Here is a 25,580-nt window from a genome sequence, read left to right on the forward strand (position 1 = left end):
ATTGCCAAGAAACTGAAGATCTCGAACAACGCTGTGTACTACTCCCTTCACAGAACAGCACAAACTGGCTCTAACCAGAATAGAAAGAGGAGTGGGAGGCCAAGGTACACAACTGAGCAAGAGGACAAGTACATTAGCGTGTCTAGTTTGAGAAACAGACACCTCACAATTCCTCAACTGGCAGCTTCATTAAATAGTACCGCAAAATATGACATTTACATAAGAATTTAGACCCTTTACTCAGTACTTTGTTGAAGCACCTTTGACAGTGATTACAGTCTTCTTGGGTATGACGCTACAAACTTGGCACACCTGTATTTGGGGAGTTTCTCCCATTCTTCTCTGCAGATCCTCTCAAGCGTCGGCTTCCATCTGGCCACTCTACCATAAAGGCCTGATTGGTAGAGTGCTGCAGAGATTGACCTTCTGGAAGGTTCTCCGATCTCCACAGAGAAACTGAAGCTCTGTCAGAGTGATCATTGGGTTCTTGGTCACCTCCCTGACTAAGGCCCTTCTCCCCCTATTGCTCAGTTTGGCTGGGCAGCCATCTCTAGGAAGAGTCTTGGTGGTTCCAAACTTCTTCCATTTGAGAATGATGAAGGCCACTGTGTTCTTGGGGATCTTAAAATCTGCAGAATTGTTTTGGTACCCTTCCCCAGGTCTGTGCCTTGGGTCTGTGCCTCCGAGACAATCCTGTCTCGGAGCTCTACGGAYAATTACGTCGACCTCATGGCTTGGTTTTTGCTCTGGCATGCACTGTCAACTGTAGGACCTTATATAGACAGGTGTGTGCCTTTCCAAATCATGTCCAATCAATTGCATTTACCACAGGTGGACACCAATGAAGTTGTAGAAACATCTCAAGGATGATGATCAATGGAAACAGGATGCACCTGAGCTCAATTTCAAGTCTCATAGCAAAAGGTCTGAATACTTATGCAAATAAGGTATCCGTTTTTAATTTGTAATACATTTGCAAACATTTATAAAAAGCTGTTTTCGCTTTGTCATTATTGGGTATTGTGTGTAGATTGATGAGGGGAAAAATAATTTAATCAATTTTAGAATAAGGCTGTAATGTAACACAATGTGGAAAAAGGGAAGAGTTCTGTCTCAATACTTACCAAATGCACTATATATATAAGGGTAAAGGACATTTATTTTATTAATTTGTCCTTCCCTAGGTGTTAAAATCACAAGCCATATCTTGGGACTCGTATATCTGTAAAGAAAACGTATTTTCTAATTGCAATTTCTAATTTTTCTTTAAAAAAAACATTTGCAAGCTTGAATTTTGTCAATGGTCAAATGTATTCATGTTTTTTTGTCATGTCATTCTTCTCTTTAGAAGTGAAATGCCAGCCCGTTCTTTGCTCTTCGTTTTTAGTACTGAAACAAAGTTGTCATGTAAAAAGATAGCCCTGATCAAATATTAGCAGTTTACCATTGTTCATTGTCACATGCTTTTTTGTATTTTGGTGTACTTCTGTCATTCATTTGGTAGGCCTGTGTTGGGAACCTTATGGCTTAGCATTTTGGAGCTTCCCTTTCCTCCGGTGTAAACCAAGAGGTGGCGTAGTACAGCTACTGTCTTATGTTACAAATACAAAGAATATTTTATCCCAAACCAAATCCATCCATTTTCATGACATCTCAATTCATCCTAATACTGTAGGCTTTAAAATCAGTTTTGAGAACAAACATCTACTCACAACAGTTCTTTTCCCTGATGCAGGTGGACCTAACAACATCACTCTGGGTACTGCAAAAATTAAACAAACATGTATTACGACCACAATTTAGTTTCAGGAAACAATATTAAACGAAAAGACATGATATTGACATGTGGGATGTGAATGCCAGGCACCTCATAGGCAGCGTTTACACAGGTATCCCAATTCTGATATTTTTCCCCACTAATTGGAATTTTGACCAATTGAAACAGAGCTGATGTGAAAAGATCTGATGTGATTGGTCAATTGACMAATTAGTGGGAAAAATATCAGAATTGGGCTGCCAATGTAAACACAGCCAGTGGCTATACTTCTCATATAGTGTCACCTAGTGGTAGAATAACAACACTACACGAAATCAGTTGTATGCACATCACAGGTGTATTCATTACGGAAATCGTTTACGAACCAAACGGGTAGGGACCAACCTGAATTTGTTACCATCATGAAATACCTACTGTATGTGGACCAGAGAGCACTTACCCTCAACACTGCCCCTTTTGAGAAGAACGATTAGATACTGGATGGGATCCTCTGGCTTATCAACCATAAGATTCGTCACCAATGTCTAAAAAAACAAAATCGCTTTCTACCATTAGAGCATGTTTTATTTGTATTTTTCTTAAAATGTAAACAAGCATTGAAAGGGATGAAAGTAGTAGTAGTCTTCATCACCAGCTCCGATGAAAAAGAGTAAGATGACAGATCAGTCAGGATGAAGGGAGTAGAAGCAAAAGGAGAGCAGAGGTAGCCTGGGTTCTGACTAGAGGGAGTACAGCTACAACCGGAAGTTACTTTTTCATAGCAGGTTAGGATAATTAATGTGGCAGGTTAGGAGACTAGGGTTAAGGTTGGGAAAAGGTTAGGGTTAGCTGAAATGCTCACCTAACCTGCCACAAAGAGTCACTTCCGGTTGTAGCTGTACTCCCTCTTGTCAAACCGGTAGTCAGGTTACAGATCTGTTTTGGCATGACAGGGCGTTGACATGATAGCAAACAGATCTGAGACCAGACTCGTGAGGTGGTGGGTAACTAGTGGGAATCTTTTGCAATGTTATTGTCAAATGAAATAGTAAATAGGTTTACCTGGACTAAATCAAATATTTCATGCTTCTCTGCATAAATAGCCATTTCAGGTGGAATTCTTAGTGGTTTTGCCGTTTCATCCATTGCAATACGGTGATTTGCAGTCTGTTTGATGGGGAAAAGGTGGGATATTGTGTAACAAGTAACAAACTGAATACCTAACAACTTTGCCATGTAATTGCACAATGAAATGTTTTAATGTCTGAATGTCAAATAGTTATTCCATTGAATGTGAGCGCTGTGTTTTGGCTTTGTTGCTAATTTAGCCTTGTTTTTTAGGGACCCCCTGAAAGCCCTCTGAGGCCCCGTTGGTCCTACTTCTAGGCCCTCTGGCTGAGAGATTGGTTGACCAAGCTAGTCGAAGTAAACAAGCTACGTGTTTTTTGCTCTTTGCTAACCAAAATGCTAGCTAACTAGCAAATTCTAACTATCAGTAAACATGGCGTTTCACTTGGGTTTTTGACAAAACGAATGAACTTGTACAATATTTAATGAAATGTGGCTAAGTAGATAGCTTAGTTTGGAACTGGCTTTTGGAAAATGGTAAAATATTTTCTTACCCGCTTATAACACGAATCCAAGTCGCTTGCCAAGACCCATTCACACGTTGCTAAGGAAAACGTAATTGGTGTCATGTTGCCCAGCAACGTCAGAACGCTCGTTGATTGTTGGTTCGACTCCTCAAGACAACATTCTGAGACCACAGTGCTTCGTTGTCAATCATGTACTACACACTACAGTGTCTATCATTTAGCAAAATTCTGCGCTATTTGTAACTTTTTATCCAGGGAAAAAATATTGATACTGCTAGACTGACTCAGCACATAGACCAGCAGGTAAACTGTATTTATTAGGACCTTTCCATTGTTGTCTCGAAAACCCAGAACTTACATTGGTACAAGGCTGTCTGTCTAGAGACTTTGTCCAGAGCAGCAGAGTATACATATTGTGCTGCAGCTCCATAGTGTAAACCTATCCATCTCAAATGGCATTTTCCTGTTGACAAGTGTGCACAACTGGCAAGGGTCACAATGCGTGAGGCAAGGGAGAGGTTGAAGGCCATTTAACACACACATAACCTCTTCAAACTGCAGCAGTTCATTTTCATAGCAGCCCTAGAGGTCACAAGAGCATGCTCATGATAGGACAGAACCAGTGGCATCAGTCATGCAGGTGAGACCATCTCTCAACAGTTATTCTCACAGGTCCTTTTTTAAAATAAAATAATGAACCCATCCCTTTTTGCACACGTTCAAGGGTACATGGAGCACCACTGTATTAATGCCACAGATCTACACATTTTTACCCTCTTCTTGAAAATGGTGGATGAGTAGAGGGCTGTTCTGAGGCTCCTGAAGGGCAACAACCAAAGCCCTGGAGGTGTCATCCTAGACACTTACAGGTTGCTTCTCAGCTACAACTGCAACATCAGCAAACTGCAGGCCCATGTACATCAAGGACCGACTTCGACAATAGATATGGTAAATGTTGCAGAATATCAGTTGCATTTTAAACTGGAGTTGTGAGGTTGGACTATTTTGCCTGTTTTCTAACCCAGGTCCTTTCTTTGTCTGTAGTTACCCACATGATGAAGTGAATYGAGCTGTGACGAGGCCAGGAACTACTACGGTGGTGTGGTAAGCCTTATCCCACTAGCACTGGAGCTACTGCAAAGGTTGGCCAGTTCCTACACCTACTGCGGCCAGCACAACACATCTGCTGGGAATCCTAATGTGGATGTGCTTGAGTCCTCAGGACAGCGAGGTGGGACGGCTGGTGTGGGAGACGTGTCTTTCAGCCTGACTGGGCACGCTACTGGTGCTCATAACACTAGGAAGACCCAGGCTAAGAGAACAGGCATGCAATCAAGCCAGCCTCACCACCAGGATTAGGCCTTTGACCATTTCCTCTATTTTACATAAATCAGCATTGCAATAAAGTTGGTTTCTCTTGGTTTGACTTGTGATCAACTATTACTCAGAACTTGGCAACCATATTACACAATGTTTCATACAACAGACTGAAACTGGACAAATAGTTTAACAGCATTTGCGTTTTGAGACAGAAATCACTTATATCAAAACAATGCGGTGGCTTTTCTAAACCCCACTGACACTGTAGAATAAGACGGTAAATAACTATCTCGGCGCCCATAACCACATCTTGTTAAATTACCATGTAGCAATGTTTGTGTGCTCTCGGCAAACTGAAAAAAAAAGAGACAATGCAAAATATTTGTATTGATTTATATTGTTCAGTTAATTTTTTTCCCCTTTTTGTTTTCAGAACATTTGTAATCAGAACTGTCTTAACATACCGTCAGATTCACTGTACCATAGTTTCCTCATTCCGATGGTGTTTAACATTGATTTACATGCCTGATAACAAAAGATGTGGGGGGAAAAAGGAACACTTGAATTGACACCAGGATCTTGGACAGAGACCATGCTTTGAGGATAACAGCTGGAGATGGGTAATACTGACTTCAATGGATATGTGACTTAACTGACTAGCTTGCAAGTCTTGATCCTGAGTAGGGGATGGAACAATAATGATTGTCACCCTAGATGACGATTGACTATATGGCAACAGAAACTCACAATATGTCCATGTTTAGAACTACAATTTGACCCGATTCACTTTAAAGGCATTGGGTGAGGAAGGACCTCTATGAAGAGGGACATATACCTGGCATAGCTTCAATGCCAAGACATCAAGAGCGCCATCAGAGTCCCACTGCAGTAGTTCTGGCAGTTGTGTGCAGCCATCAAGGCACTGAATATCCAAAAGAACACAGGCCTCTAGCCTAGACAAAATAATGCAGTGATCCACGTCAACTTGATCAATAAACCCCCAAAAAGCAAGATGGATGCCACGTGGCACATGTAACTCAAGAGAATGTATGAGAATTAACTAGCTCTGGTCCAGGGTGTTACTGCACGTTCCTCCACTACTGCAGGAACACGCACTAACGACCTGAGCTAGAGATTTAGCTTGAACCTAGGCAAGATGCATTATTGCTGTAAAACTTCATTGTATGGTGGGATCATGCCCATTGAATCAAGAAAACAAAATATTGTTACTTGATACTCTTTAAGCTTCTCTTTAGCTGGTTATAAATTATAACAGATTATTGCAATAACTTTCGTACCTATTTGTAGAGCTATATGTGTTAAAACAAGAGGCACTGAGTGTTTTGGGGAGGGAAATGTGATGGAACAACTCAAGAAGTGTTCTGAAAAAGCTGAGGCTATGAGGCCTTTGACCAAGCAACAAAAAAACAAGATGAATCCATTTGAGAAAAGTATTGCACTTGTGAGTAGGACCCTCCGAACCCTACAGAAAGTTCAGGCCATTCTAGATTGGGGTGTGCCAAAACCATAAATAAATAGCTTATTAAAACATCTAACAAAAGATTCTTGCTCGTTTTCCTGTTGCTGTTATTCGTTTTACATCACACAGACCAACGTAGCCTTAATATATAGATTTACACACCCAATAGACCAATTGTGTGTGATAGGACTTGCCATAAGGAATCCATGTTAATCCATGTTCACTGTTGAATACTTTTTGTTCACTCTTGCTCCCCCTAATGGATACATATAGCAGTGGCCCTTCGACAGAATACATTAAAAAGCTAATTATGAGGCCAAATTTGCTCATTGTCCCTTGCTTAGGGAAATGTATTATTTTTTTCTTGTTTATATAATAGAGCTTTGTATGAACCTGTATTCGCCCATCCACTGGGGAAACTGTGAAAATAACACTGCATTTAGAGATATTTCTTACATCTGTTGTTACAGTGTCAGCTCCTCAGCAGCTGTTGCCCCACCCCTCCCTCTCATCGTCAGATGTGCTCCTGCTGTGTTTCATTGTAGTCCATGATCCGCAGGTCCTTCCTCCTCTGGCGGGCAGCAGCGGCAGCGCTGGCCCTAGGCCTTGCCCCCTGCCCGTGGTGGGCCCTAAGCTGCTGGCTGTCTGACGGGGGTGGCTCCTGGGCCAAAGCAGACTGAGCAGAGCCCTGTGATGGAGGAGCAGCAGCAGGAGGAGGAGAATGGGGGGGGATGCCTGTGGCGGGAGGAGGAAATGGGCTGGACTGGACGTTCTCTGTCGACTCTCTGCTCTCCTCACCGGCGACTAGGCTGTGAGAGAGACTACTGAGCTGGGTGTCCTCATCCCCGTCACACTGGCTATCACTTTTGTTGCGGAACAGCTCTCGGGCGTGCATTCCCAGGAAGCTCTTGGCACTGGGGTAGGTACCCACAGTGAAGGGGGTGCCAGCGGGGGAGAGGGAAAATGGAAAGGCGGCCAGGTGGGTCGGGGACATCTCTGACAGGAGAGGGGGCTGTTTCAGACTGCCGTTGAGGGTCACCGAGGTAGTGGACTGAGCTCCACCCCCGGGTGGTAAAGTGCTTCCGTTGCCAGGCGGCCACGCTTGGGTGCGTTGGTCAGAGCTGCCCTGAGCAGTTGGCACAGTTCTGCTACTGCTGCCATTTGGCCTAGCAAACACACAGACACACACACACTATTGTTCATCTTTTTACATTGGTCTTCAGCTTCACTACATAAAACAAAACATTCTGTTCAAGAGCTGTACCTCTCTGGGATTAGTCCATAGTACCTACTTTTAATTTATGTACAGGGTAACCTCCTCTCCTTTATCCTGTGACAAATTGACAATTTTGCTTGACATTTAAAACGGCCATTTACGGTTTTCTGTTAAAACAAGATTATTATTTTGACGTCAACTCACAATGCAGAATTATGGTCCTAATACTTATGTATAACCGCTAGGGCCAGGCAATGAAGTTATATCTACCGCAGTCATATAACCCTTGAAAGCACCTCAGGCTTACAGCATGTTTGTTTGTCCAAGGGTGCTTTTTAAATGCAGAAACAAAACCTTCTCTGGAGATAAGTTTTGAAGCCCCACTTAAATGGGCATTTTACTTGTCAGTAAAGGAATGCAGCTTCTGAAATGGGGACTGCCATCCATCACATAATCTTAAACTGCCTGATGCAAGCCATGCTCTCCTAAAAAAGAAAGACATTTAGTAGAAAGAAAACATATTCCGCTAGGAATCGACTCCTAAGATTCAGTATTTTTGGCACGGAAGAGACTGATTAGTTGGCGTACTTCTGAGAACAAACACTTGCATCTTTCATAGCAAGCTACCGAGGGACGGAGAGATGGGGGATGGGCACAGTATAGGCAGGTTGGCCACCAGGCATAGTCAGAACCGTGCACTAGGCCTATCTATCGGCAATCAAAAGCTTTATCTTGCAATGGAATGTATATTTCGCATTTCTTGGCTTGCAATGTATCGCAACTTCAGTAAAGCAGGGCCTATCATTAATAAATAGGCTAGGTTATTGTGCAGGCAACAGATCGAAGACAGAACACACACACACTCACATTATTAGTGAAGAGAAAGAGCATGCAAGCCAGCTGCAGTGATTTCAATTTTGTGGGATCCCAATTTAGTTTAAAACGTTCACACCCCTAATCTTGACTGAGTTGGTTTCAATAGTACTGTATTTCTAGACTGTAGCGATGATGAGATGGCTCAAATTAATACAAATTGCACTGCACTGGGTATAGCCTACCTAAAAGACCATCTCCTGCTGGTAGCACTTGGCACGGTTATATCATTTAACGTTGTCCCAGAGAGAAGACATTCATTGTACAAAAAAACACCAGCAGCATTTTGTCAATATTGCATAATTATACGTTTAAGGCCCTTGGCTGTTATATCCATTCCGTGGGAGCTGGAGCCATCCCTCATACTGTGGGAAAGGGATCAAAGGAGGTGCTGGGTCTCACCTGGAAGTGCCAGGAGGAGCGCTGGAGGGCTCGATGGTGTCAGACTCTGAGAGACTCTGGTTGGTGGTCAGCATCTCGGCGTCCAGCTGGCTGTAGAGCTGCAGCATCTCCGTCTGCAGCACCTGGGTGACCCGTCGCATGGCCAGGTACCTGCTCTCCGACGCCTGCAGCTGGCCCCTGGGGTTACACATAGACAGACACACCTTTAAAATGTAAAAGTTCACAGGGGGGGAAAAGTACACAATACAGTTCATCCATTGTGGAATAATAAGAGTTGAGTTGGGTACTGGGAGCCAAGCACGTAGCTGATGTCGGTTGAATCCAGCCTCCCCAMCACTTCCTACCTGTTCTCCCCTTTCAAATCTGTCCACCATCCTAAATTCAATCTCTTTGAAAAATAATAAAATACATAAAGGGAATCAGAGCTCGCAATAGCCTAAAAAAAAGTTGAGTGGAATTGGGCCCTTACTTGGTCTGGCCTTTGACTTCCTCCAGGAACAACTTCTGCTCCAGAATGAGGTGCTCCTTCTTGGCCAGCTGGGCCTCCAGGTCTCCGATGCGCTGCTGAGCTGCCTCCAGCCCCTGGGTCTGCTGCAGCATGCTCTGACGCAGACACTCCTGCTCCTTGCCCATGGATGACTGCAGCATCTGTAGCCCCTGCAGATAGGACCAGGAAATGGTTTAGTCTATGGCAGTGTTTCCCTATCCTGGTCCTGGGAATGCAAAAGGGGTGCACATTTGTGACTAGTTTCAGGAAACTAGGCATATGTCGCGCGCCACTGCTTCACACAAGAGCCATTTGAACATAAAACACTTTTTTTTAATCAAAATGCATTTTTGGGCAGAAATGCCTTCTGGAACATGTGAACTTTCATGTGCCTTAAATAACAAACTTGTATGACATCTGTAAACACAAATAAAATTGTTAAATTACGAGCCTAGTTGGTTTAGCCACGGAAAAAGGAAGCAACCTTCCAGCTAGCCATGATTGGCTGAGATAATGAGCGGGCTGGACATGCCGAGAGATGAGTTCGGATTGGTCTGCCATTTAGCACCCTTTTGTCTATCATATGAGCTGGTCAGTAGGTGTAGGTAATCCTTTCTTTACTTTAATTTTTTTTTTAGTTTATCACATTTTCTCCCCAATTTTCGTGGTATCCAATCGCTAGTAATTACTATCTTGTCTCATCGCTACAACTCCCGTACGGGCTCGGGAGAGACGAAGGTCGAAAGCCATGCGTCCTCCGAAGAACAACCCAACCAAGCCGCACTGCTTCTTAACACAGCGCGCCTCCAACCCGGAAGCCAGCCGCACCAATGTGTCGGAGGAAACACTGTGTACCTGGCCCCCTTGGTTAGCGCGCACTGCGCCCGGCCCGCCACAGGAGTCGCTGGAGYGCGATGAGACAAGGATATCCCTACCGGCCAAACCCTCCCTAACCCGGACGACGCTATGCCAATTGTGCGTCGCCCCACGGACCTCCCGGTCGCGGCCGGCTGCGACAGAGCCTGGGCGCGAACCCAGAGACTCTGGTGGCGCAGCTAGCACTGCGATGCAGTGCCCTAGACCACTGCGCCACCCGGGAGGCCAGGTAATCCTTTCTAACGTGGCTTTTTTGAAAGATATCACGTAGTAGAATTACATAAGTGTTGCTCTCCAATTTCTGGAGGACCGAGTTTTGAAATCTTGGAATTAGAGTATGATAGCTAAGGAGCTGGTGAAAATTCTGGCGTTTGAATGCAAATCTGCAGAGGAAGTTGAAAAGAGAACACACAGAAGGCTGTTGTATAAAAAACACCCGTCTCTGGATTACATCTTCAAACTAAGGGAAACCATGGCATACATAACAGAGGAATAAGCGTCAATACATGTATACTGGCAAGATAATCTAGCTAGCTACATTTTCAGATATTACACGTTTCTAATTTTGTCAGAAAGTTGTTTTCATTTCAAGTTAAAGTGTACTTTTAGCTAGCTAGCTAACATTGAACCAGGTTGGTTAGCTACCTACAGATTCATGCAGGGTAGTAACGTTATGAGTTGGGATTATGGTTCATTGTTTAGCTAGCTACATGTCTAAACAAAAAGACTCCACTATGCAAGTAACCATTTCAACAGAATGTTCATGATGTCATTACAACAACTGTCAATACACAGAGTAGATATCTAGAGCGAATTTACCAGCTATCAGAGCACTCTCGTCTGAGTGTGCCAGAGCTCAGAATAATTGACGAATTTACAAATTCTCAGCACCTGCTGAATATGGACGGTGTCAGAAAACAGTGGCAAAAAAGTGTAATTAAATTGTTGCCAGCAGCACAGTTGCAGTCACCAATGCTCTGGATAACATAAAAACAGCCTAACCATCTCTGCTAGGGCAAGTAAAATGGTCAGAGTGAGCTGTTCTCTCATTTGTGTCTGGAAGTAGCTAGCAAGCTAGCCAACGTTAGCTTGGGTGCTTGACTGCGGTTAGGTTAGAACGCTCGGATCAACCCTACTCCTCGACCAAAGCATCCAGTGTGCGCTCTGAATGCTCCGAGAGCAAAACACTCTGAATTTACAAATGGACAATCTGACAACGCTCTGAGTTTACGAACGCCAAGAGAGCACTCCAGACAAAACACACCTAGTATAAACCAGCCTTTAGTCTTGAAATCTTTGGTTGTTTAGTACATGGCCTCACATGTGAATCCTTAAAGAGATGGCTGGGGCTAAAGAGGGTGTGAATGATGCTGAATGGGTGTAGACAAAGAAGAGCACTCCAGTAGCTGTTCCAAAACATTTAAGGGCCATTTTCTCAAAAGTGGGGTTACAGGTTTATCAACTTTCAAAGCAGAATTACTTTCCCATTGTTCCTCAACTGTAGTGTATGATACCATTTTCTAGCTCGGAGTCTCTACTTTTTTCAAATTCATTTTTTAAACTTTATTAGTAGATTTTCAGATATAACAATAAAAACAGTACAAACCCAACCCCTCATTCATCCCCTCCACTCCACCCACCAAGGCATTTATAAAATTAAGTTTTAAATAAGAAAAACAGAAAAAAACTAATAGAAACAAAAACAAATGGGGAAAACAAAGTTAAATACAAATTATTATCAGCACAAATGGCCACTAGAACAGACACGACTGCTTACCAAACTATGCAAGTCACACTAAGTAAAAGACAGGCTCTCCACGTATTGTATTAATGGGGAACAGGTTAAGTCAAACTTTTGTCGGGACCCATGGACAGTGTACCTAACCTTCTTCAGAGGCAGAGATGACATCACCTCCTTAACCCACTGCATAAAGGAGGGCGGCTTTGCAGACTTCCAGTGAAAGAGGACAAGGCAGCGAGGTAGCATTCTGGTCTAGGGGAAGTACCCCAAAAATGGCAGTGATCGGGTTGGGGCTAACAGTTGTATTACACATATGTGAGAATGGGGCCCCATTTTTGAGGCAGAGGCTACTCAAAGATTGGCATGACCAAAACATGTGTCCCACAGTCACTAGACTCTGGTGGCATCTCAAACACTTGGTCAACATTTGGGTACATTTTTGCAAATCTGTCATTTGAGTAATGGAGACGGTGCAAACCCTTAAAATGAATAAGCCCACGCCTTATGCAAAAGGATGATGTGTGGATACGCGCAATACTTTGTAGCCACATATCACCAGGTAGCTCGCCACCTAGGTCTTGCTCCCATGCAGATTTTGTATTTGCAAAGGAAGGCGGATTAATGTTCTGTATTATGTTGTATCATCTGGAGATTGTGCCTTTAGTAGGCCCGAATGGAAATAAAATAAAATGTTTTTTTGGCAAAGCTGCGAGTTGGCAGGCATCTAAAAAAAGTGGGTATTGGGTGGTCAACCCTCAAGAGTATCAAATGAGACTGTGTTATCAACAAATAGGTCACACAAAAAAAACACCAGACCTGGAATATGCCAGAACTGGAATGCCGTGTCAATCTGTGACACTGGGAAGAGATGATTAGATGTTCATGGAGAGAAGCCGCTTGCTTGTTTAAGGCTAAAGTGACTGAAGGAATTGGGACCAGATTTTAAGGGAGTTCTTAACAATGGGGTTCAAAACATGGGTGGCAAGGTTCATGTGCACTGGGGAGCACAGGAGCGAGACCGGRGAAGTTGGAAGGCTTGACTAACTCCATGATGGCCCAAGTTGGGTCATCATTGTTTTCAAATATAGAAACCCAATAAACATATTTAGATATATTTGCTGACCAGTAGTAGTGTAAAAAAAACAAAAAGTGGTAAGGCCTGGGGGCTTAGGTCTCTCTAGATACACCTTTCTCATTTGTGGATTTGACTTATTCCAAATGAAGTTGGAAATGTAGCTGTCCAGTTGTTTGAACACCAACTTTGGTAGAAAAATGGGAATCATTTGGAAGAAGTACAAAAACCTAGGTAGTACAGTCATCTTAACAGAATTAATGCGACCTGTTAATGAAATGGGAAGAGACGACCACCTTATGAAATCCTGCTTAGTGCGCTCCAGGAGTGTTTTGAAGTTGTTTAAAGAGAGCGTGTGACTGTCATCCCCAAATAAGTAAAGACCTGATGCTCCACCTTAAATGGGAAATTGGCATACCCAATTCCTTCTGCTAACTGATTAATGGGAGGAGCCTCCCTTTTTGTTAGGTTTAACTTATAACCAGAGAATGTCCCAAAACCTTGTAGCATGTCCAAGAGATTGGGTATAGACTCCACAGGGTTAGAGATGTACAGTGGCAAGAAAAAATATGTGAATGTAAAACTTGATCTTATCTTCATCTAGGTCACAACAGACAAACACACAGTCTGCTTAAACTAATAAACAATTATACGTTTTCATATCTTTATTTAACACACCGTGTAACCATCCACAGTGCAGGGTGGGAAAAGTATGGGAACCCTTGGATTTAATAACTTTGGCAGCAATAACCTCAACCAAATGTTTTCTGTAGTTGTGGATCAGACCTGCACAACGGTCAGGAGGAATTTTGGACCATTCCTCTTTACAAAACTATTTCAGTTCAGCAATATTCTTGGGATGTCTGGTGTGAACTGCTCTCTTGCCACAGCATCTCAGATCAGGTTGAGGTCAGGACTGACTAGGCCACTCCAGAAGGCATATTTTCTTCTGTTGAAGGCATTCTGTTGTTAATTTACTTCTGTTTGAGGGCGTTGTCCTGTTGCGTCACCCAACTTCTGTTGAGCTTCAATTGGCGGACAGATAGCCTTATATTCTCCTGCAAAATGTCTTGATAAACTTGTGAATTAGTTTTTCCGTCAATGATAGCAAGCTGTCCAGGCCCTGAGGCAGCAAAGCAGCCCCAAACCATGATGCTCTCTCCACCATACCTCACATTTGGGATGAGGTTTTGATGTTGGTGTGCTGTGCTGTGCTTTTATTTCTCCACAGTGTTGTGTTCCTTCCAAACAACTCAACTGTAGTTTCATCTGTCCACAGAATATTTTGCCAGTAGCGCTGTGGAAGATCCAGGTGCACTTTTGCAAACTTCAGACGTGCAGCAATGGTTTTTTAGGACAGCAGTGGCTTCTTCCGTGGTGTCCTCCCTCTAACCCTAGGAAGCTCTTTGCCACCTTCTCCTCCCTCCTGAATCCTCCTCCCCCTCCTCCCCCCTCCTCCCTCTCTGCGGATGACTTCGTCAACCATTTTGAAAAGAAGGTCGACGACATCCGATCCTCGTTTGCTAAGTCAAACGACACCGCTGGTTGCTGCTCACACTGCCTCTACCCTGTGCTTTGACCTCTTTCTCCCTCTCTCTCCAGATGAAATCTCGCGTCTTGTGACGGCCGGCCGCCCAACAACCTGCCCGCTTGACCCTATCCCCTCCTCTCTTCTCCAGACCATTTCCGGAGACCTTCTCCTTATACCTCACCTCGCTCATCAACTCATCCTTGACCGCTGGCTACGTCCCTTCCGTCTTCAAGAGAGCGAGAGTTGCACCCTTCTGAAAAACCTACACTCGATCCCTCCAATGTCAACAACTACAGACCAGTATCCCTTCTTTCTTTTCTCTCCAAAACTCTGAACGTGCCGTCCTTGGCCAGCTCTCCTGCTATCTCTCTCAGAATGACCTTCTTGATCAAATCAGTCAGGTTTCAAGACTAGTCATTCAACTGAGACTGCTCTTCTCTGTGTCACGGAGGCGCTCCGCACTGCTAAAGCTAACCTCTCTCTTCTGCTCTCATCCTTCTAGACTATCGGTGCCTTTGATACTGTGAACCATCAGATCCTCCTCTCCACCTCTCCGAGCTGGGCATCTCCGCGCGGCCCACGCTTGGATTGCGTCCTACCTGACAGGTCGCTCCACCAGGTGGCGTGGCGAGAATCTGTCTCCGCACCACGTGCTCTCATCACTGGTGTCCCCCAGGCTCTGTTCTAGCCCTCTGCTATACACCAAGTCACTTGGCTCTGTCATATCCTCACATGGCCTCTCCTATCATTGCTATGCAGACGACACACAATTATCTTCTCCTTTCCCCCCTCTGATAACCAGGTGGCGAATCGCATCTCTGCATGTCTGGCAGACATATCAGTGTGGATGACGGATCACCACCTCAAGCTGAACCTCGGCAAGACGAGCTGCTCTTCCTCCCGGGGAAGGACTGCCCGTTCCATGATCTCGCCATACGGTTGACAACTCCATTGTGTCCTCCTCCCAGAGCGCCAAGAACCTTGGCGTGATCCTGGACAACACCCTGTCGTTCTCAACTCACATCAAGGCGGTGACCCGTTCCTGTAGGTTCATGCTCTACAACATTCGCAGAGTACGACCCTGCCTCACACAGGAAGCGGCGCAGGTCCTAATCCAGGCACTTGTCATCTCCGTCTGGATATTGCAACTCGCTGTTGGCTGGGCTCCCTGCCTGTGCCATTAAACCCCTACAACTCATCCAGAACGCCGCAGCCCGTCTGGTGTTCAACCTTCCCAAGTTCTCTCACGTCACCCCGCTCCTCCGCTCTCTCCACTGGCTTCCAGTTGAAGCTCGCATCCGCTACAAGACCATGGTGCTTGCCTACGGAGCTGTGAGGGAACGGCACCTCCGTACCTTCAGGCTCTGATCAGGCCCTACACCCAAACAAGGGCACTGCGTTCATCCACCTCTGGCCTGCTCGCCTCCCTACCTCTGAGGAAGTACAGTTCCCGCTCAGCCCAGTCAAAACTGTTCGCTGCTCTGGCACCCCAATGGTGGAACAACTCCCTCACGACGCCAGGTCAGCGGAGTCAATCACCACCTTCCGGAGACACCTGAAACCCCACCTCTTTAAGGAATACCTAGGATAGGATAAAGTATTCCTCCTACCCCCCCCTCCCCCTTAAATGAGTTAGATGCACTATTGTAAAGTGGTTGTTCCACTGGATTTCATAAGGTGAATGCACCAATTTGTAAGTCGCTCTGGATAAGAGCGTCTGCTAAATGACTTAAATGTAAATGTCTCTAGTACTGTAAATAGATATTCCCACTCAACCCGATCGAAAGCCTTTTCAGCATCAAGAGAAATTACAACCTTTGGCTGTAGAGTTGTGTGGGAAGATTAAATAGCCGGCGCATATTATAGAAAGATTGCCTCTCTGAGATAAATCCGGTTTGGTCAAAGTGAATTATATTAGGCATCACTGTCTCTTAACGGCACGAGAGGACCTTTGTGAGAATTGTATAAATCGCATCACAAAAGGCTTAAGGCGGTATGAGCCACAGTCTAGGGGATTCTTGTCTTTTTTTAAGCAAAACCGAAATAGGTCACCTGGGTAAGTGTCTGGGGAAGTTTCTGACTAGAAAGGATTTCATTGTACAATGAGCTGAGGATAGGGGATAATTTAGAGGAGAACGCTTTATAAAATTCAATAGGGAAGCCTCGACTTAAACAGAAGCTGCTCCGTTTGTTTGGTGGAAAGATTGTCAAATCTCCAATTGGTGTACAGTCTCTCTTTGTAGAGTTCAGGAGTAGAAGAGGCATATCTGTTGTCCACATCTAGAATGAGTTGAGATAGGTTCGATAAGCGTTTGGTGCGCTGTTTGTTGTCATACGCTGTGTATTAAATAATTTGGCCCCTTAGATATGCTTTTAACGACTCCCACAGTAGAGTGAGACACGTCACAGGTGCAGTCGATCTGTAAAAGACATCAATGTGAGTTGATATGCATTTATTAAAAAGCGCTACAGGATAGTATTAGTGGCTCAAGTCGCCACGCGCGTTGTGACACAATACTGTCCGGAAAGCGGATATCTAGCTGATCAGACAAATTATAGGATTCTAGAAATGAGTTGATTACTGCGACTGATTTTAAAATTACATTGTTGGGCTTCGGTCTAGATCTATCTAGACTTGGACGCAATACAGAATTGAAATCTCTGCCCAATATCAAATGATGAGAGTTAAGGTCGGGAAGTGTTGCGATGAAGTCAGAAAAAATTAGTCTCATCCCAATTAGGACCATAGATGTTAAACAAAATAACCTGTGTGCTGAACAATTTCCCCATTACTATAATATATCTGCCATTAGTATCTGAAATTACTTTGGAGACAAAAGGGGTGCCTTTTTTGATAAGGATGCTGCCCCTCTGGACTTGGCACCAAAGTTGGAGTGAAATATTTGGTCTAAGCATCCTCTCTTTAGTTTATCATGGTCACTGGACCGGAGATGTGTCTCTTGGAGAAAAACAATGTCCAAACTTAAGGACTTAACATAAGCAAACACTCAGCTACGCTTGGCAACCTGGTAAATTCCTTTCACGTTCCAGCTGATAAAGCATGTGGAGCCTAGAGTATGTGAATTTGGCATAGTGTGCTGAAAGGTCAGAGTAATAAAATATCAAATAAAATAAAAAACAGCAAAAACAACAAAATACCCAGAAGAAAACCTTGGACCCCTATGCTGGCCTTCCCCCTGTTGGAAGGCTGCATCTACCTCTCCTAGACTAGAGCAAAATACTACCATGTTAAACTGAACATCAGTAGAGCTCTATCCAGGGCGAACATAATCAAGTTTACACCTAAGGAAGGGGATTCTGGAGGGAACCACCTCTGCCATCCAAGGTATCTTATGCAATATGCATATTTGAAGGATAGTAAAAAAACAATATATTAAAAAAAGGAGGTTTGTTTTCCTATTTACTTATTTAATTAAATGTTTTTGTAGTGTGTGTGTGTGTTTTAAGCCATCCCAAGTGGATGTGAATATTCCGGCTGTCATGGGTGATGGGAGCTGCTCGCGCTGCCTTACGGAAGACATCCTCCTTCTCCTGAAGGTAGTGGAATTTAACTACTATGGGTCTGGGCAGCTCCCCATTCTTCGGTGCGGACTGTATGCTTCTGTGCGCACTGTTAAGGGTGGGGGCGTAATCGAGGCCTACATTTCCTGTAGCAGTTTAGCTATGGACAGGGTAGGCCGCATTCAGTCTACGGTCTCGAGTCCCTGTCTTACGCCGAAAATGCGACCGTTCCCCCAGCGCTGTCTGTTCTCGAGGTCCTCAACCTTGGAAGTGAGTTTGATGACATCTGATGATAGCCGGGTGACTTGCTCTTCCAGTTTCACCGCTTTGTCGGGAGTAAATATTTGCGCAATCTTCCAGGCTATTCAGACGGGTGTAATGTCTCGCCAAGTCTTCGCTAACGGTGTCGATCTTTATGTTGACCTCTGTGGCGAGAATAGCTATTTGTGCAGATATGTTGCTGCTCACCAGTGCCCCCCCGAGTCTCTACTTTTATCCAATGTAAAAAATACAACGATTTCAAATTGTGCTACATAAGACCGAATCGAGCCGGTCGGTCACATTTTACTTTTTGACCTAGCACAAACGCACTTTATTAAATTAATCAAGTCTTTCATTATTTGAATCAGTTGTGTTAGTGCTAGGACAAAAACTAAAATATGCACCCCTTTGGGTCCCCAGGACCAGGACTGGGAAACACTGGTCTATGGTATAAGAGCTGACTTGGCCAACAGAGAAATGTCAAGAAATCATTACAAAGAGGGATACAGTGATATGATTGTTGATATGAAGAGTTTGAGTCCATAAACTGATGGGTTCTGAGTTCTAAACTTGAAAATATTAAGTATCCTTATTCATGTCACCGAGGGAGAGGGGAATGTAGAACGTTTACATTTTGTCAGAATATGTTATTGTTAGACATCAGGGATCCTATGGGGAGGAGTGAGGAATTTGGGCAGAGGTCAGGTCAGATTAAGAGAGTAAGAACTGTTATCACTAATCCTGCCTCTACCTTACTGCTCTCCGGTCCCAGGCGTTGCACTTCCTGTATTGCCAGCTTGTTGGTCTCTCCCAGCAACAGCAGCTGTTTGTTCAACAAGTACATCTGCTGCTGGAGGTTCTCACTGTTGGTGAGCTGAACAGGGAAAGAGGAAGAGAAAAGGAAAGATATTTTGGGAGCACAATACTTTTTTGTTTGTTCAAATACACTGACCAACAGAATGTTTTTTTATTTTGCTCGACGAGCCTATAAAGACCTTTCTTCTAGCTTTAAGTTGCTAATCTCTCTGAGGAATTAGAGAAATGAAATTTGTAGTTGAATATGCTTAATAATGGCAATAGTTATGTGTTAGTAAGCTCACCTTGAGGGACAGTTGGGTGAGCTGGTGTCCAGTGTTGTATGCCTCATTATTGGCTTTCTGAAGCTCAGCCTCCAGCTCTCCCATGTTGCTTTGGCATTCTTGTAACTCACTCTGTAGACAAAATCAGAAGTCAGTACCTGGGGACTCATTTATAAAATGATGCGTACACACAAAATATGCCCAAAAACACGCATGTGCCAGTTCACGCAAAAGTTGTCATTCATAAAAACTGAAATTGACGTGAGAATGTGATTATCGTCACGCAAAGTTTAGTTTCTAAACAGTTGAAGTGTTGCATTGCAAGAAGGCCAAAGTAGCGTTGTGCAAATGGGGAATATACAGTGCATTCGGAAAGTATTCAGACCCCTTGACTTGTTCCACATTTTAAGGCTGTAACTTTGTAACGTTACAGCCTTAAAATKTGGAAAAAGTCAAGGGGTCTGAATACTTTCCAAATGCACTTATTAATCTACATACAATGTCCCATAATGACAAAGCAAAAACTGTTTTTTAGACATGTGTGCAAATGTTTATTTAAAAAATCATGACATATCACATTTACATAAGTATTCAGACCCTTTACTCAGTACTTTGTTGAAGCACCTTTGGCAGTGATTACAGCCTTGCGTCTTCTTGGGTATGACGCTACAAGCTTGGCACACCTGTATTTGGGGAGTTTCTCCCATTCTTCTCCGCAGATCCTCTCAAGCTCAGTCAGGTTGTTTTGAGAGCGTTGCTGCACAGCTACTTTCAGGTCTCTCCAGAGATGTTTGATCCGGTTCAAGCCCAGGCTCTGGCTGAGCCACTCAAGGACATACAGAGACTTGTCCCGAAGCCACTCCTGCGTTGTCTTGGCTGTGTGCTTAGGGTCATTGCACTGTTGGAAGGTGAACCGTCGCCCCAGTCTAAGGTCCTGAGCACTGTGGAGCAGATTTTCCATCAAGGATCGCTCTGTACTTTGCTCTGTTCATCTTCCCCGCAAATCCTGACTAGTCTCCCAGTCCCTGCCGCTGAAATACATCCCCTCAGCATGATACTGCCACCACCATGCATCACCGTATGTATGGTGCCAGGTTTCCTCCAGACGTGGCACTTGGCATTCAGGCCAAAGAGTTCAATCTTGGTTTCCTTGATTGGCAGAGTGCTGCAGAGATGGTTGTCCTTCTGGAAGGTGCTCACATCTCTACAGAGGAACTCTGGAGCTCCGTCATAGTGACCATCGGGTTCTTGGTCACCTTCATGACCAAGGCCCTTCTCCCCCGATTGCTCAGTTTGGCAGGGCAGTCAGCTCTAGGAAGAGTCTTGGTGGTTCCAAACTTCTTCCATTTTAAGAATGATGGAGGCCACTGTGTTCTTGGGGATCTTCAATTTTTTGGTACCCTTCCCCAGATCTGTGCCTCGACACAATCAAACAAATGTCTCGGAGCTCTACGGACAATTCCTTCAACCTCCTGGCTTGGTTTTGCTCTGACATGCACCGTCAACTGTGGGACATAATATAGACAGGTGTGTGCCTTTCCAAATCATGTCCAATCAATTGAATTTACCACAGGTGGACTACCACAAAATTACTTTTGTCATTATGGGTTAGTGTGTGTAGATGAATGCAGAAAACAATTTCATACATTTTAGAATAAGGCTGTAACGTAACAAAATGTAAAGTAACGGGTCTGAATACTTTCCGAACGCACTGCATGATGCCGCTCAAGCTCAATTCAAACGCATGTGAACACACTGGAATTAGAATGCACTAAAGTGACAGAAAAGAGAATTAACAGCGTGAAATTAGAAAGCAAGTCTATTTATCGCGTCTACGCAAAGCAATGCTACTAAAATGAGTGAATACAATGCCCGAATATAGACTGTGCATTGTTACGTCTGGAATTTACATGTTTAACTTCCAGTGCCAATAACACATATTTGAAAGCAATAACGTTATGCCTACCCTGTGCTGAATTTGATCACAGGCATACAGTGCCTTCAAAAAAAAAAAAATCACACCCCTTAACTCATTCCACATTTTGTTGTTACAGCCTGAATTCAAATGATCAAATTGATCTCACCCATCTAAGCACAATACCCCAGAATGTGAGTGAAAATTGGTTTCTATACATTTTTGCAAATGTATTGAAAATGAAATACAGAAATCTAATTTACCTAAAGTATTCACACCCCTGACTCAATACTTTGTATAAGCACCTTTGGCAGCGATTACAGCTGTGAGTCTCTGGGTAAGTCTAAGCGATTTCCACAACTGGATTGTGCGACATTTACCCATTTTTATTTCCAAAATTCTTCAAGCCCTGTCAAATTGGTTGTTGATCATTGCTCAACAAAAACACTCAGGTTTTGCCATAGATTTTCAAATAGATTTAAGTCAAAACTGTAACTCGCAACTCAGGTCTTGTGTTTTAGGTTATTGTCCTGTTGAAAGTTGAACTCATCTCAATGTCTGTAGAAAGCAGACTAAACCAGATTATCATCTAGAATTTTGGCCGTGCTTAGCTTGATTCAGTTTCTTTTTATCCTGAAAAATTCCTCAGTCCTTAATGATTATAAGCATACGCATAACATGATGCAGCCACCACTATGCTTGAAAATACGTAAAGTGGTACTCGGTAATGTGTTGTATTAGCCCCAAACAGCACTTTCTATTAAGGGAAAAAAGTACTTTTTTTGACACATTTTTGGTAGTATTACTTTAGTGCCTTGTTTCAAACATTATGCATATTTTGGAATATTTTTTGTACAGGTTTCCTTTATTTTTTTTAACCCCTTTTTCTTGATTACGATCTTGTCTCATTGCTGCAACTCCCTAACGGGCTCGGGAGAGGTCAAGGTCGAGTCATGAGACCTCCAAAACATGACCCGCCAAGCCGTACTGCTTAACCCAAAAGCCAGCTGCACCAATGTGTCGGAGGAAACACCGTTCAACTGGCGCCAGGCCCGCCACAAGGAGTCGCTAGAGCACAGTGAGCCAAGTAAAGCCCCCCTGGCCAAACCCTCCCCTAACATGGACGACACTGGAACAATTGCGCCTCGCCCTATGGGACTCCCGGTCACCCCAGGCTGTAGTGACGCTGCACAACTGCGATGCATGGCCTTACACCACAGCGCCACTCGGGAAGCCAGGATTCCTTTTCACTGTCAATTAGGTTAGTATTGTGGAGTAACTACAATGTTGTTGAACAATCATAAGTTCTCTCCTATTACAGCCATTAAACTCTGTACTTGTTTTAAAGTCAACATTGGCCTCATGGTGAATCATTGAGAGGTTTTCTTCCTCTCTGGCAACGGCGTTTGGAAGGACAAATCAAATGTTATTTGCTACATACATCGAACACAACAGGTGTAGTAGACCTTAAGGTGAAATGCTTACTTACAAGCCCTTAACCAACAATGCTTTAAGAAGTAAATAAAACTATAGCAGTAAAATATCCAAGCGAGGCTATATACAGGGGGTACCGGTACAGAGTCAATGTGCGGGGCACCAGTTAGTGGAGGTAATTGAGGTAATATGTAGGTAGAGTTAAAGTGACTATGCATAGATTATAAACAGAGAGTAGCAGCAGCGTAAAAGAGGGGTCTGGTTAGTCCTTTGATTAGCTGTTCAGGAGTCTTATGGCTTGGGGGTAGAAGCTGTTAAGAAGCCTTTTGGACCTCGACTTGGCGCTCCGGTACCGCTTGCCGTGCGGTAGCAGAGAGAACAATCTATGACTAGAGTGGCTTGTGTCTGACAATTTTTAGGGCCTTCCTCTGACACTGCATGATAAAGAGGTCCTGGATGGCAGGAAGCTTGGCCCCAGGCCTACCACTGTACAGGAGGGGACTGAGCACGCACCCCTGAGGGGCCCCTGTGTTGAGGATCAGCGTGGCGGATGTTTGTTCCCTACCCTTCCACCTGGGGGGCGGCCCGTCAGGAAGTCCAGGATCCAGTTGCAGAGAGAGGTGTTTAGACCCAGGGTCCTTAGCTTAGTGATGAGCTTTGAGGGCACTATGGTGTTGAACGCTGAGCTGTAGTCAATGAAGAGCATTCTCACATAGGTGTTCCTTTTGTCCAGGTGAGAAAGGGAAGTGTTAAGTGCAATAGAGATTGCATCATCTGTGGATCTGTTGGGGCGGTATGCAAATTGGAGTGGGTCTAGGGTTTCTGGGATAATGGTGTTGATGTGAGCCATGACCAGCCTTTCAAAGCATTTCATGTCTACAGACGTGAGTGCTACGGGTCGGTAGTCATTTAGGCAGGTTACCTTAGTGTTCTTGGGCACAAGGACTATGGTGGTCTGCTTGAAACATGTTGGTATTACAGAGTCAGACAGGGAGAGGTTGAAAATGTCAGTGAAGGGGAGAGTGGAGGGACGACATGTGCGACTGACGTGTTTTCCGTTTGCTCCCGCGGTATTCTTAAAGTTTATGTGAATTTTGCAGCAGAACCGTATTTATTTTCCCTTTCCGTAAAAACCAAGACTACTTTACTTTCGAATGTCAGCATGTCGACGAAACATAAGGCCAAAAACATGACTTTGAGAAAACCCGGCCTACAAGACCCACTTTCATCACCGCCCTCTCCTGAGTCTGAGGGCCCGGGGACTCACACTTTAACCGGGGGTGCGGCTTGGCCTGGCGGCGCTGAAATGAACATTCGAGGACATCAAACTACTGCGCTCTGAGATAGTTGAAATGAAAACGGAGGTGGTTGCTATGATTGAGGCCCGAATACAGGAGGTTTCTGATACTTTAAAAGCAGATCTAACCATCCTGCGGAACGAGACGGTACCAGCAATCACATCACTCAAAACAACAGTGTCGCACACTACAACGATTGCAGCACTGGAGACCTCCGCTACCAATGTCTCCGATTTAACTACATCCCTGGAGGCTGACGTGAAACGCCTGGCTGCGGATTTGAAAAAGGTGAAGGAGAGCTGTGTGAGTTGAGGGATTCTCTCGCCGCAATAACCTGAGACTTGTATCGGTCCCAGAGTCCGCGGAAATGCCTCGCGCAGCGGATTTCGTTTCTGGGCTGCTGAAGGATGTTCTTGCCTTAGATGAAAAGCCCCTGATTGATCGTGCCCACCGGTCGCTGCGCCCAAAGCCCCGGGATGGTGAGAGGCCCCGTGACATAATTCTTCGAGTGCACTTTTTCCATGAGAAGATGGAGATTCTCCGACGAGCCCGCAATACCACTCTGAGCTTTCAAGGACAGAGCTTCTCCATCTACCAGGACTACTCCCCCACGGTTTCCAGGCAGCATGCAGCTTTCGGGCAGGCCAAACGACTACTACGGGACCATCCAGGTGTGAAGTATGGACTGCGATTCCCGGCCCGTTTACGGCCATCTCATGATGGTAAAGACTACACATTTGAGTCTCCGGATGAGGCTATTGCTCACATTCAACGTCACATCAAGAAGTCTTGAACTTGCTCATAGTTCAGCAACTGTTGCTTGCGAACTGTGGATAGTAAGTAGCCCACGTGTGGTACAATTATGTTTAGTTATAACATACTAGTCTTGTATAGTTGGGGAGTTGGCGAACCCATTCAGGCTTATTTGATGTGATCTAATGTTTTGATCATCTAGAGTGCTTGCCTTACAAGCATTCAGTCATTTTAATTTCATTGTATTAAGGTTTTACTTAACTCCTGTGTTTCTAGGCTGTCACGTTCACCTATTCAGTTTGGTTACAGTGTCTCAGTGACTCAAAATATTTTTGGTTATTTGTTTACTGCATCCGTTTGCACCGACCCAGTAAACAGTAAATGTTTCCCGAGGCCACACGTTTTTGGGGGTCTTCACTTCAATTTTAAAAGTTTTGAGCATAATTTATGCCCAGCAAACATTCAACGTTGCGCACACGTAGTTTTTTGGTCTTGGTTGTAAGTTCTCTCAGCGTCAAACTAGACAATTATTATTATTTAAAAAAATGTTGATTGTCTTACTACGATTTCCTTACTTCAAAATTAGGTTTTTGGCTGAGAGCCTTTATACATTCGATTTATTTTCTCTCTCAATGCCTGTTATAAGACTGGGAATATAATTATATACATCTACAAGTGGTGCTTTTGTAATTCGTTTGCACAAGGGATTCACTTTTATTTCTCTCTCTTTTTGCTGTTTGATCCACTAACACAAAACAAGACTTTAAAGAGCGGGACTGTGGGTTTAGGTTTAAGACCGCACAGTATGTCTGTGAGAGTGCAAAGAGAACATGTTCTATTTAGGCTTGTACCTCGTTTGGGGAGGTACTGTCTGAGGTCGGGAAGGTTGAATTGTTCAGTTCTAATGTTGTCATTCTGTCTTTTTCGTTTTTTTTCTGTACTTTTTCCAAACATCTACCACCGTACATT

The 25,580-nt window shown here is 44.1% G+C and overlaps 3 protein-coding genes across 9 annotated transcripts in view; 1 reads left to right on the top strand and 2 right to left on the bottom strand.

The window, feature by feature from the left end:
- The window catches only part of ak8 (adenylate kinase 8), a 71,472-nt gene extending 68,018 nt beyond the window's left edge, over positions 1–3,454 (bottom strand). For 2 of the 4 annotated variants that reach the window (XM_024002649.2, XM_024002645.2), the window contains exons 1-4: positions 3,379–3,454; positions 2,819–2,923; positions 2,217–2,301; positions 1,713–1,762 (exon numbers count right to left, since the gene is read on the bottom strand). In XM_024002649.2, coding sequence (XP_023858417.1) covers positions 1,713–1,762; positions 2,217–2,301; positions 2,819–2,923; positions 3,379–3,453 — 315 coding nt within the window. In that variant the 5' untranslated portion in view covers position 3,454. Of the gene's footprint in view, positions 1–1,712; positions 1,763–2,216; positions 2,302–2,408; positions 2,708–2,818; positions 2,924–3,378 lie in introns of those variants that run through there. The other 2 variants (XM_024002646.2, XM_024002647.2) reach the window with 2 other exon arrangements.
- A 1-nt stretch (position 3,455) lies between these two features.
- On the top strand, positions 3,456–4,777 carry spaca9 (sperm acrosome associated 9). Its single transcript, XM_024002650.2, is given in 4 exon segments — positions 3,456–3,935; positions 3,937–4,010; positions 4,076–4,266; positions 4,396–4,777. Coding segments are annotated over 4 exon segments (666 nt in total). The 5' UTR covers positions 3,456–3,849; the 3' UTR covers positions 4,711–4,777.
- Positions 4,778–5,048: 271 nt separating this feature from the next.
- The window catches only part of tsc1a (TSC complex subunit 1a), a 47,197-nt gene continuing 26,665 nt past the window's right edge, over positions 5,049–25,580 (bottom strand). For all 4 annotated transcript variants that reach the window (XM_024002642.2, XM_024002641.2, XM_024002643.2 and 1 more), the window contains 5 exons: positions 19,233–19,343; positions 18,884–19,006; positions 9,112–9,299; positions 8,643–8,819; positions 5,049–7,317 (listed from right to left, as the gene is read on the bottom strand). In XM_024002642.2, coding sequence (XP_023858410.1) covers positions 6,666–7,317; positions 8,643–8,819; positions 9,112–9,299; positions 18,884–19,006; positions 19,233–19,343 — 1,251 coding nt within the window. In that variant the 3' untranslated portion in view covers positions 5,049–6,665. The remainder of the gene's footprint in view (positions 7,318–8,642; positions 8,820–9,111; positions 9,300–18,883; positions 19,007–19,232; positions 19,344–25,580) is intronic.

The sequence above is a fragment of the Salvelinus sp. IW2-2015 genome, linkage group LG15 (assembly GCF_002910315.2).
Source record: "Salvelinus sp. IW2-2015 linkage group LG15, ASM291031v2, whole genome shotgun sequence".
NCBI classification, from domain to species: domain Eukaryota; kingdom Metazoa; phylum Chordata; class Actinopteri; order Salmoniformes; family Salmonidae; genus Salvelinus; species Salvelinus sp. IW2-2015.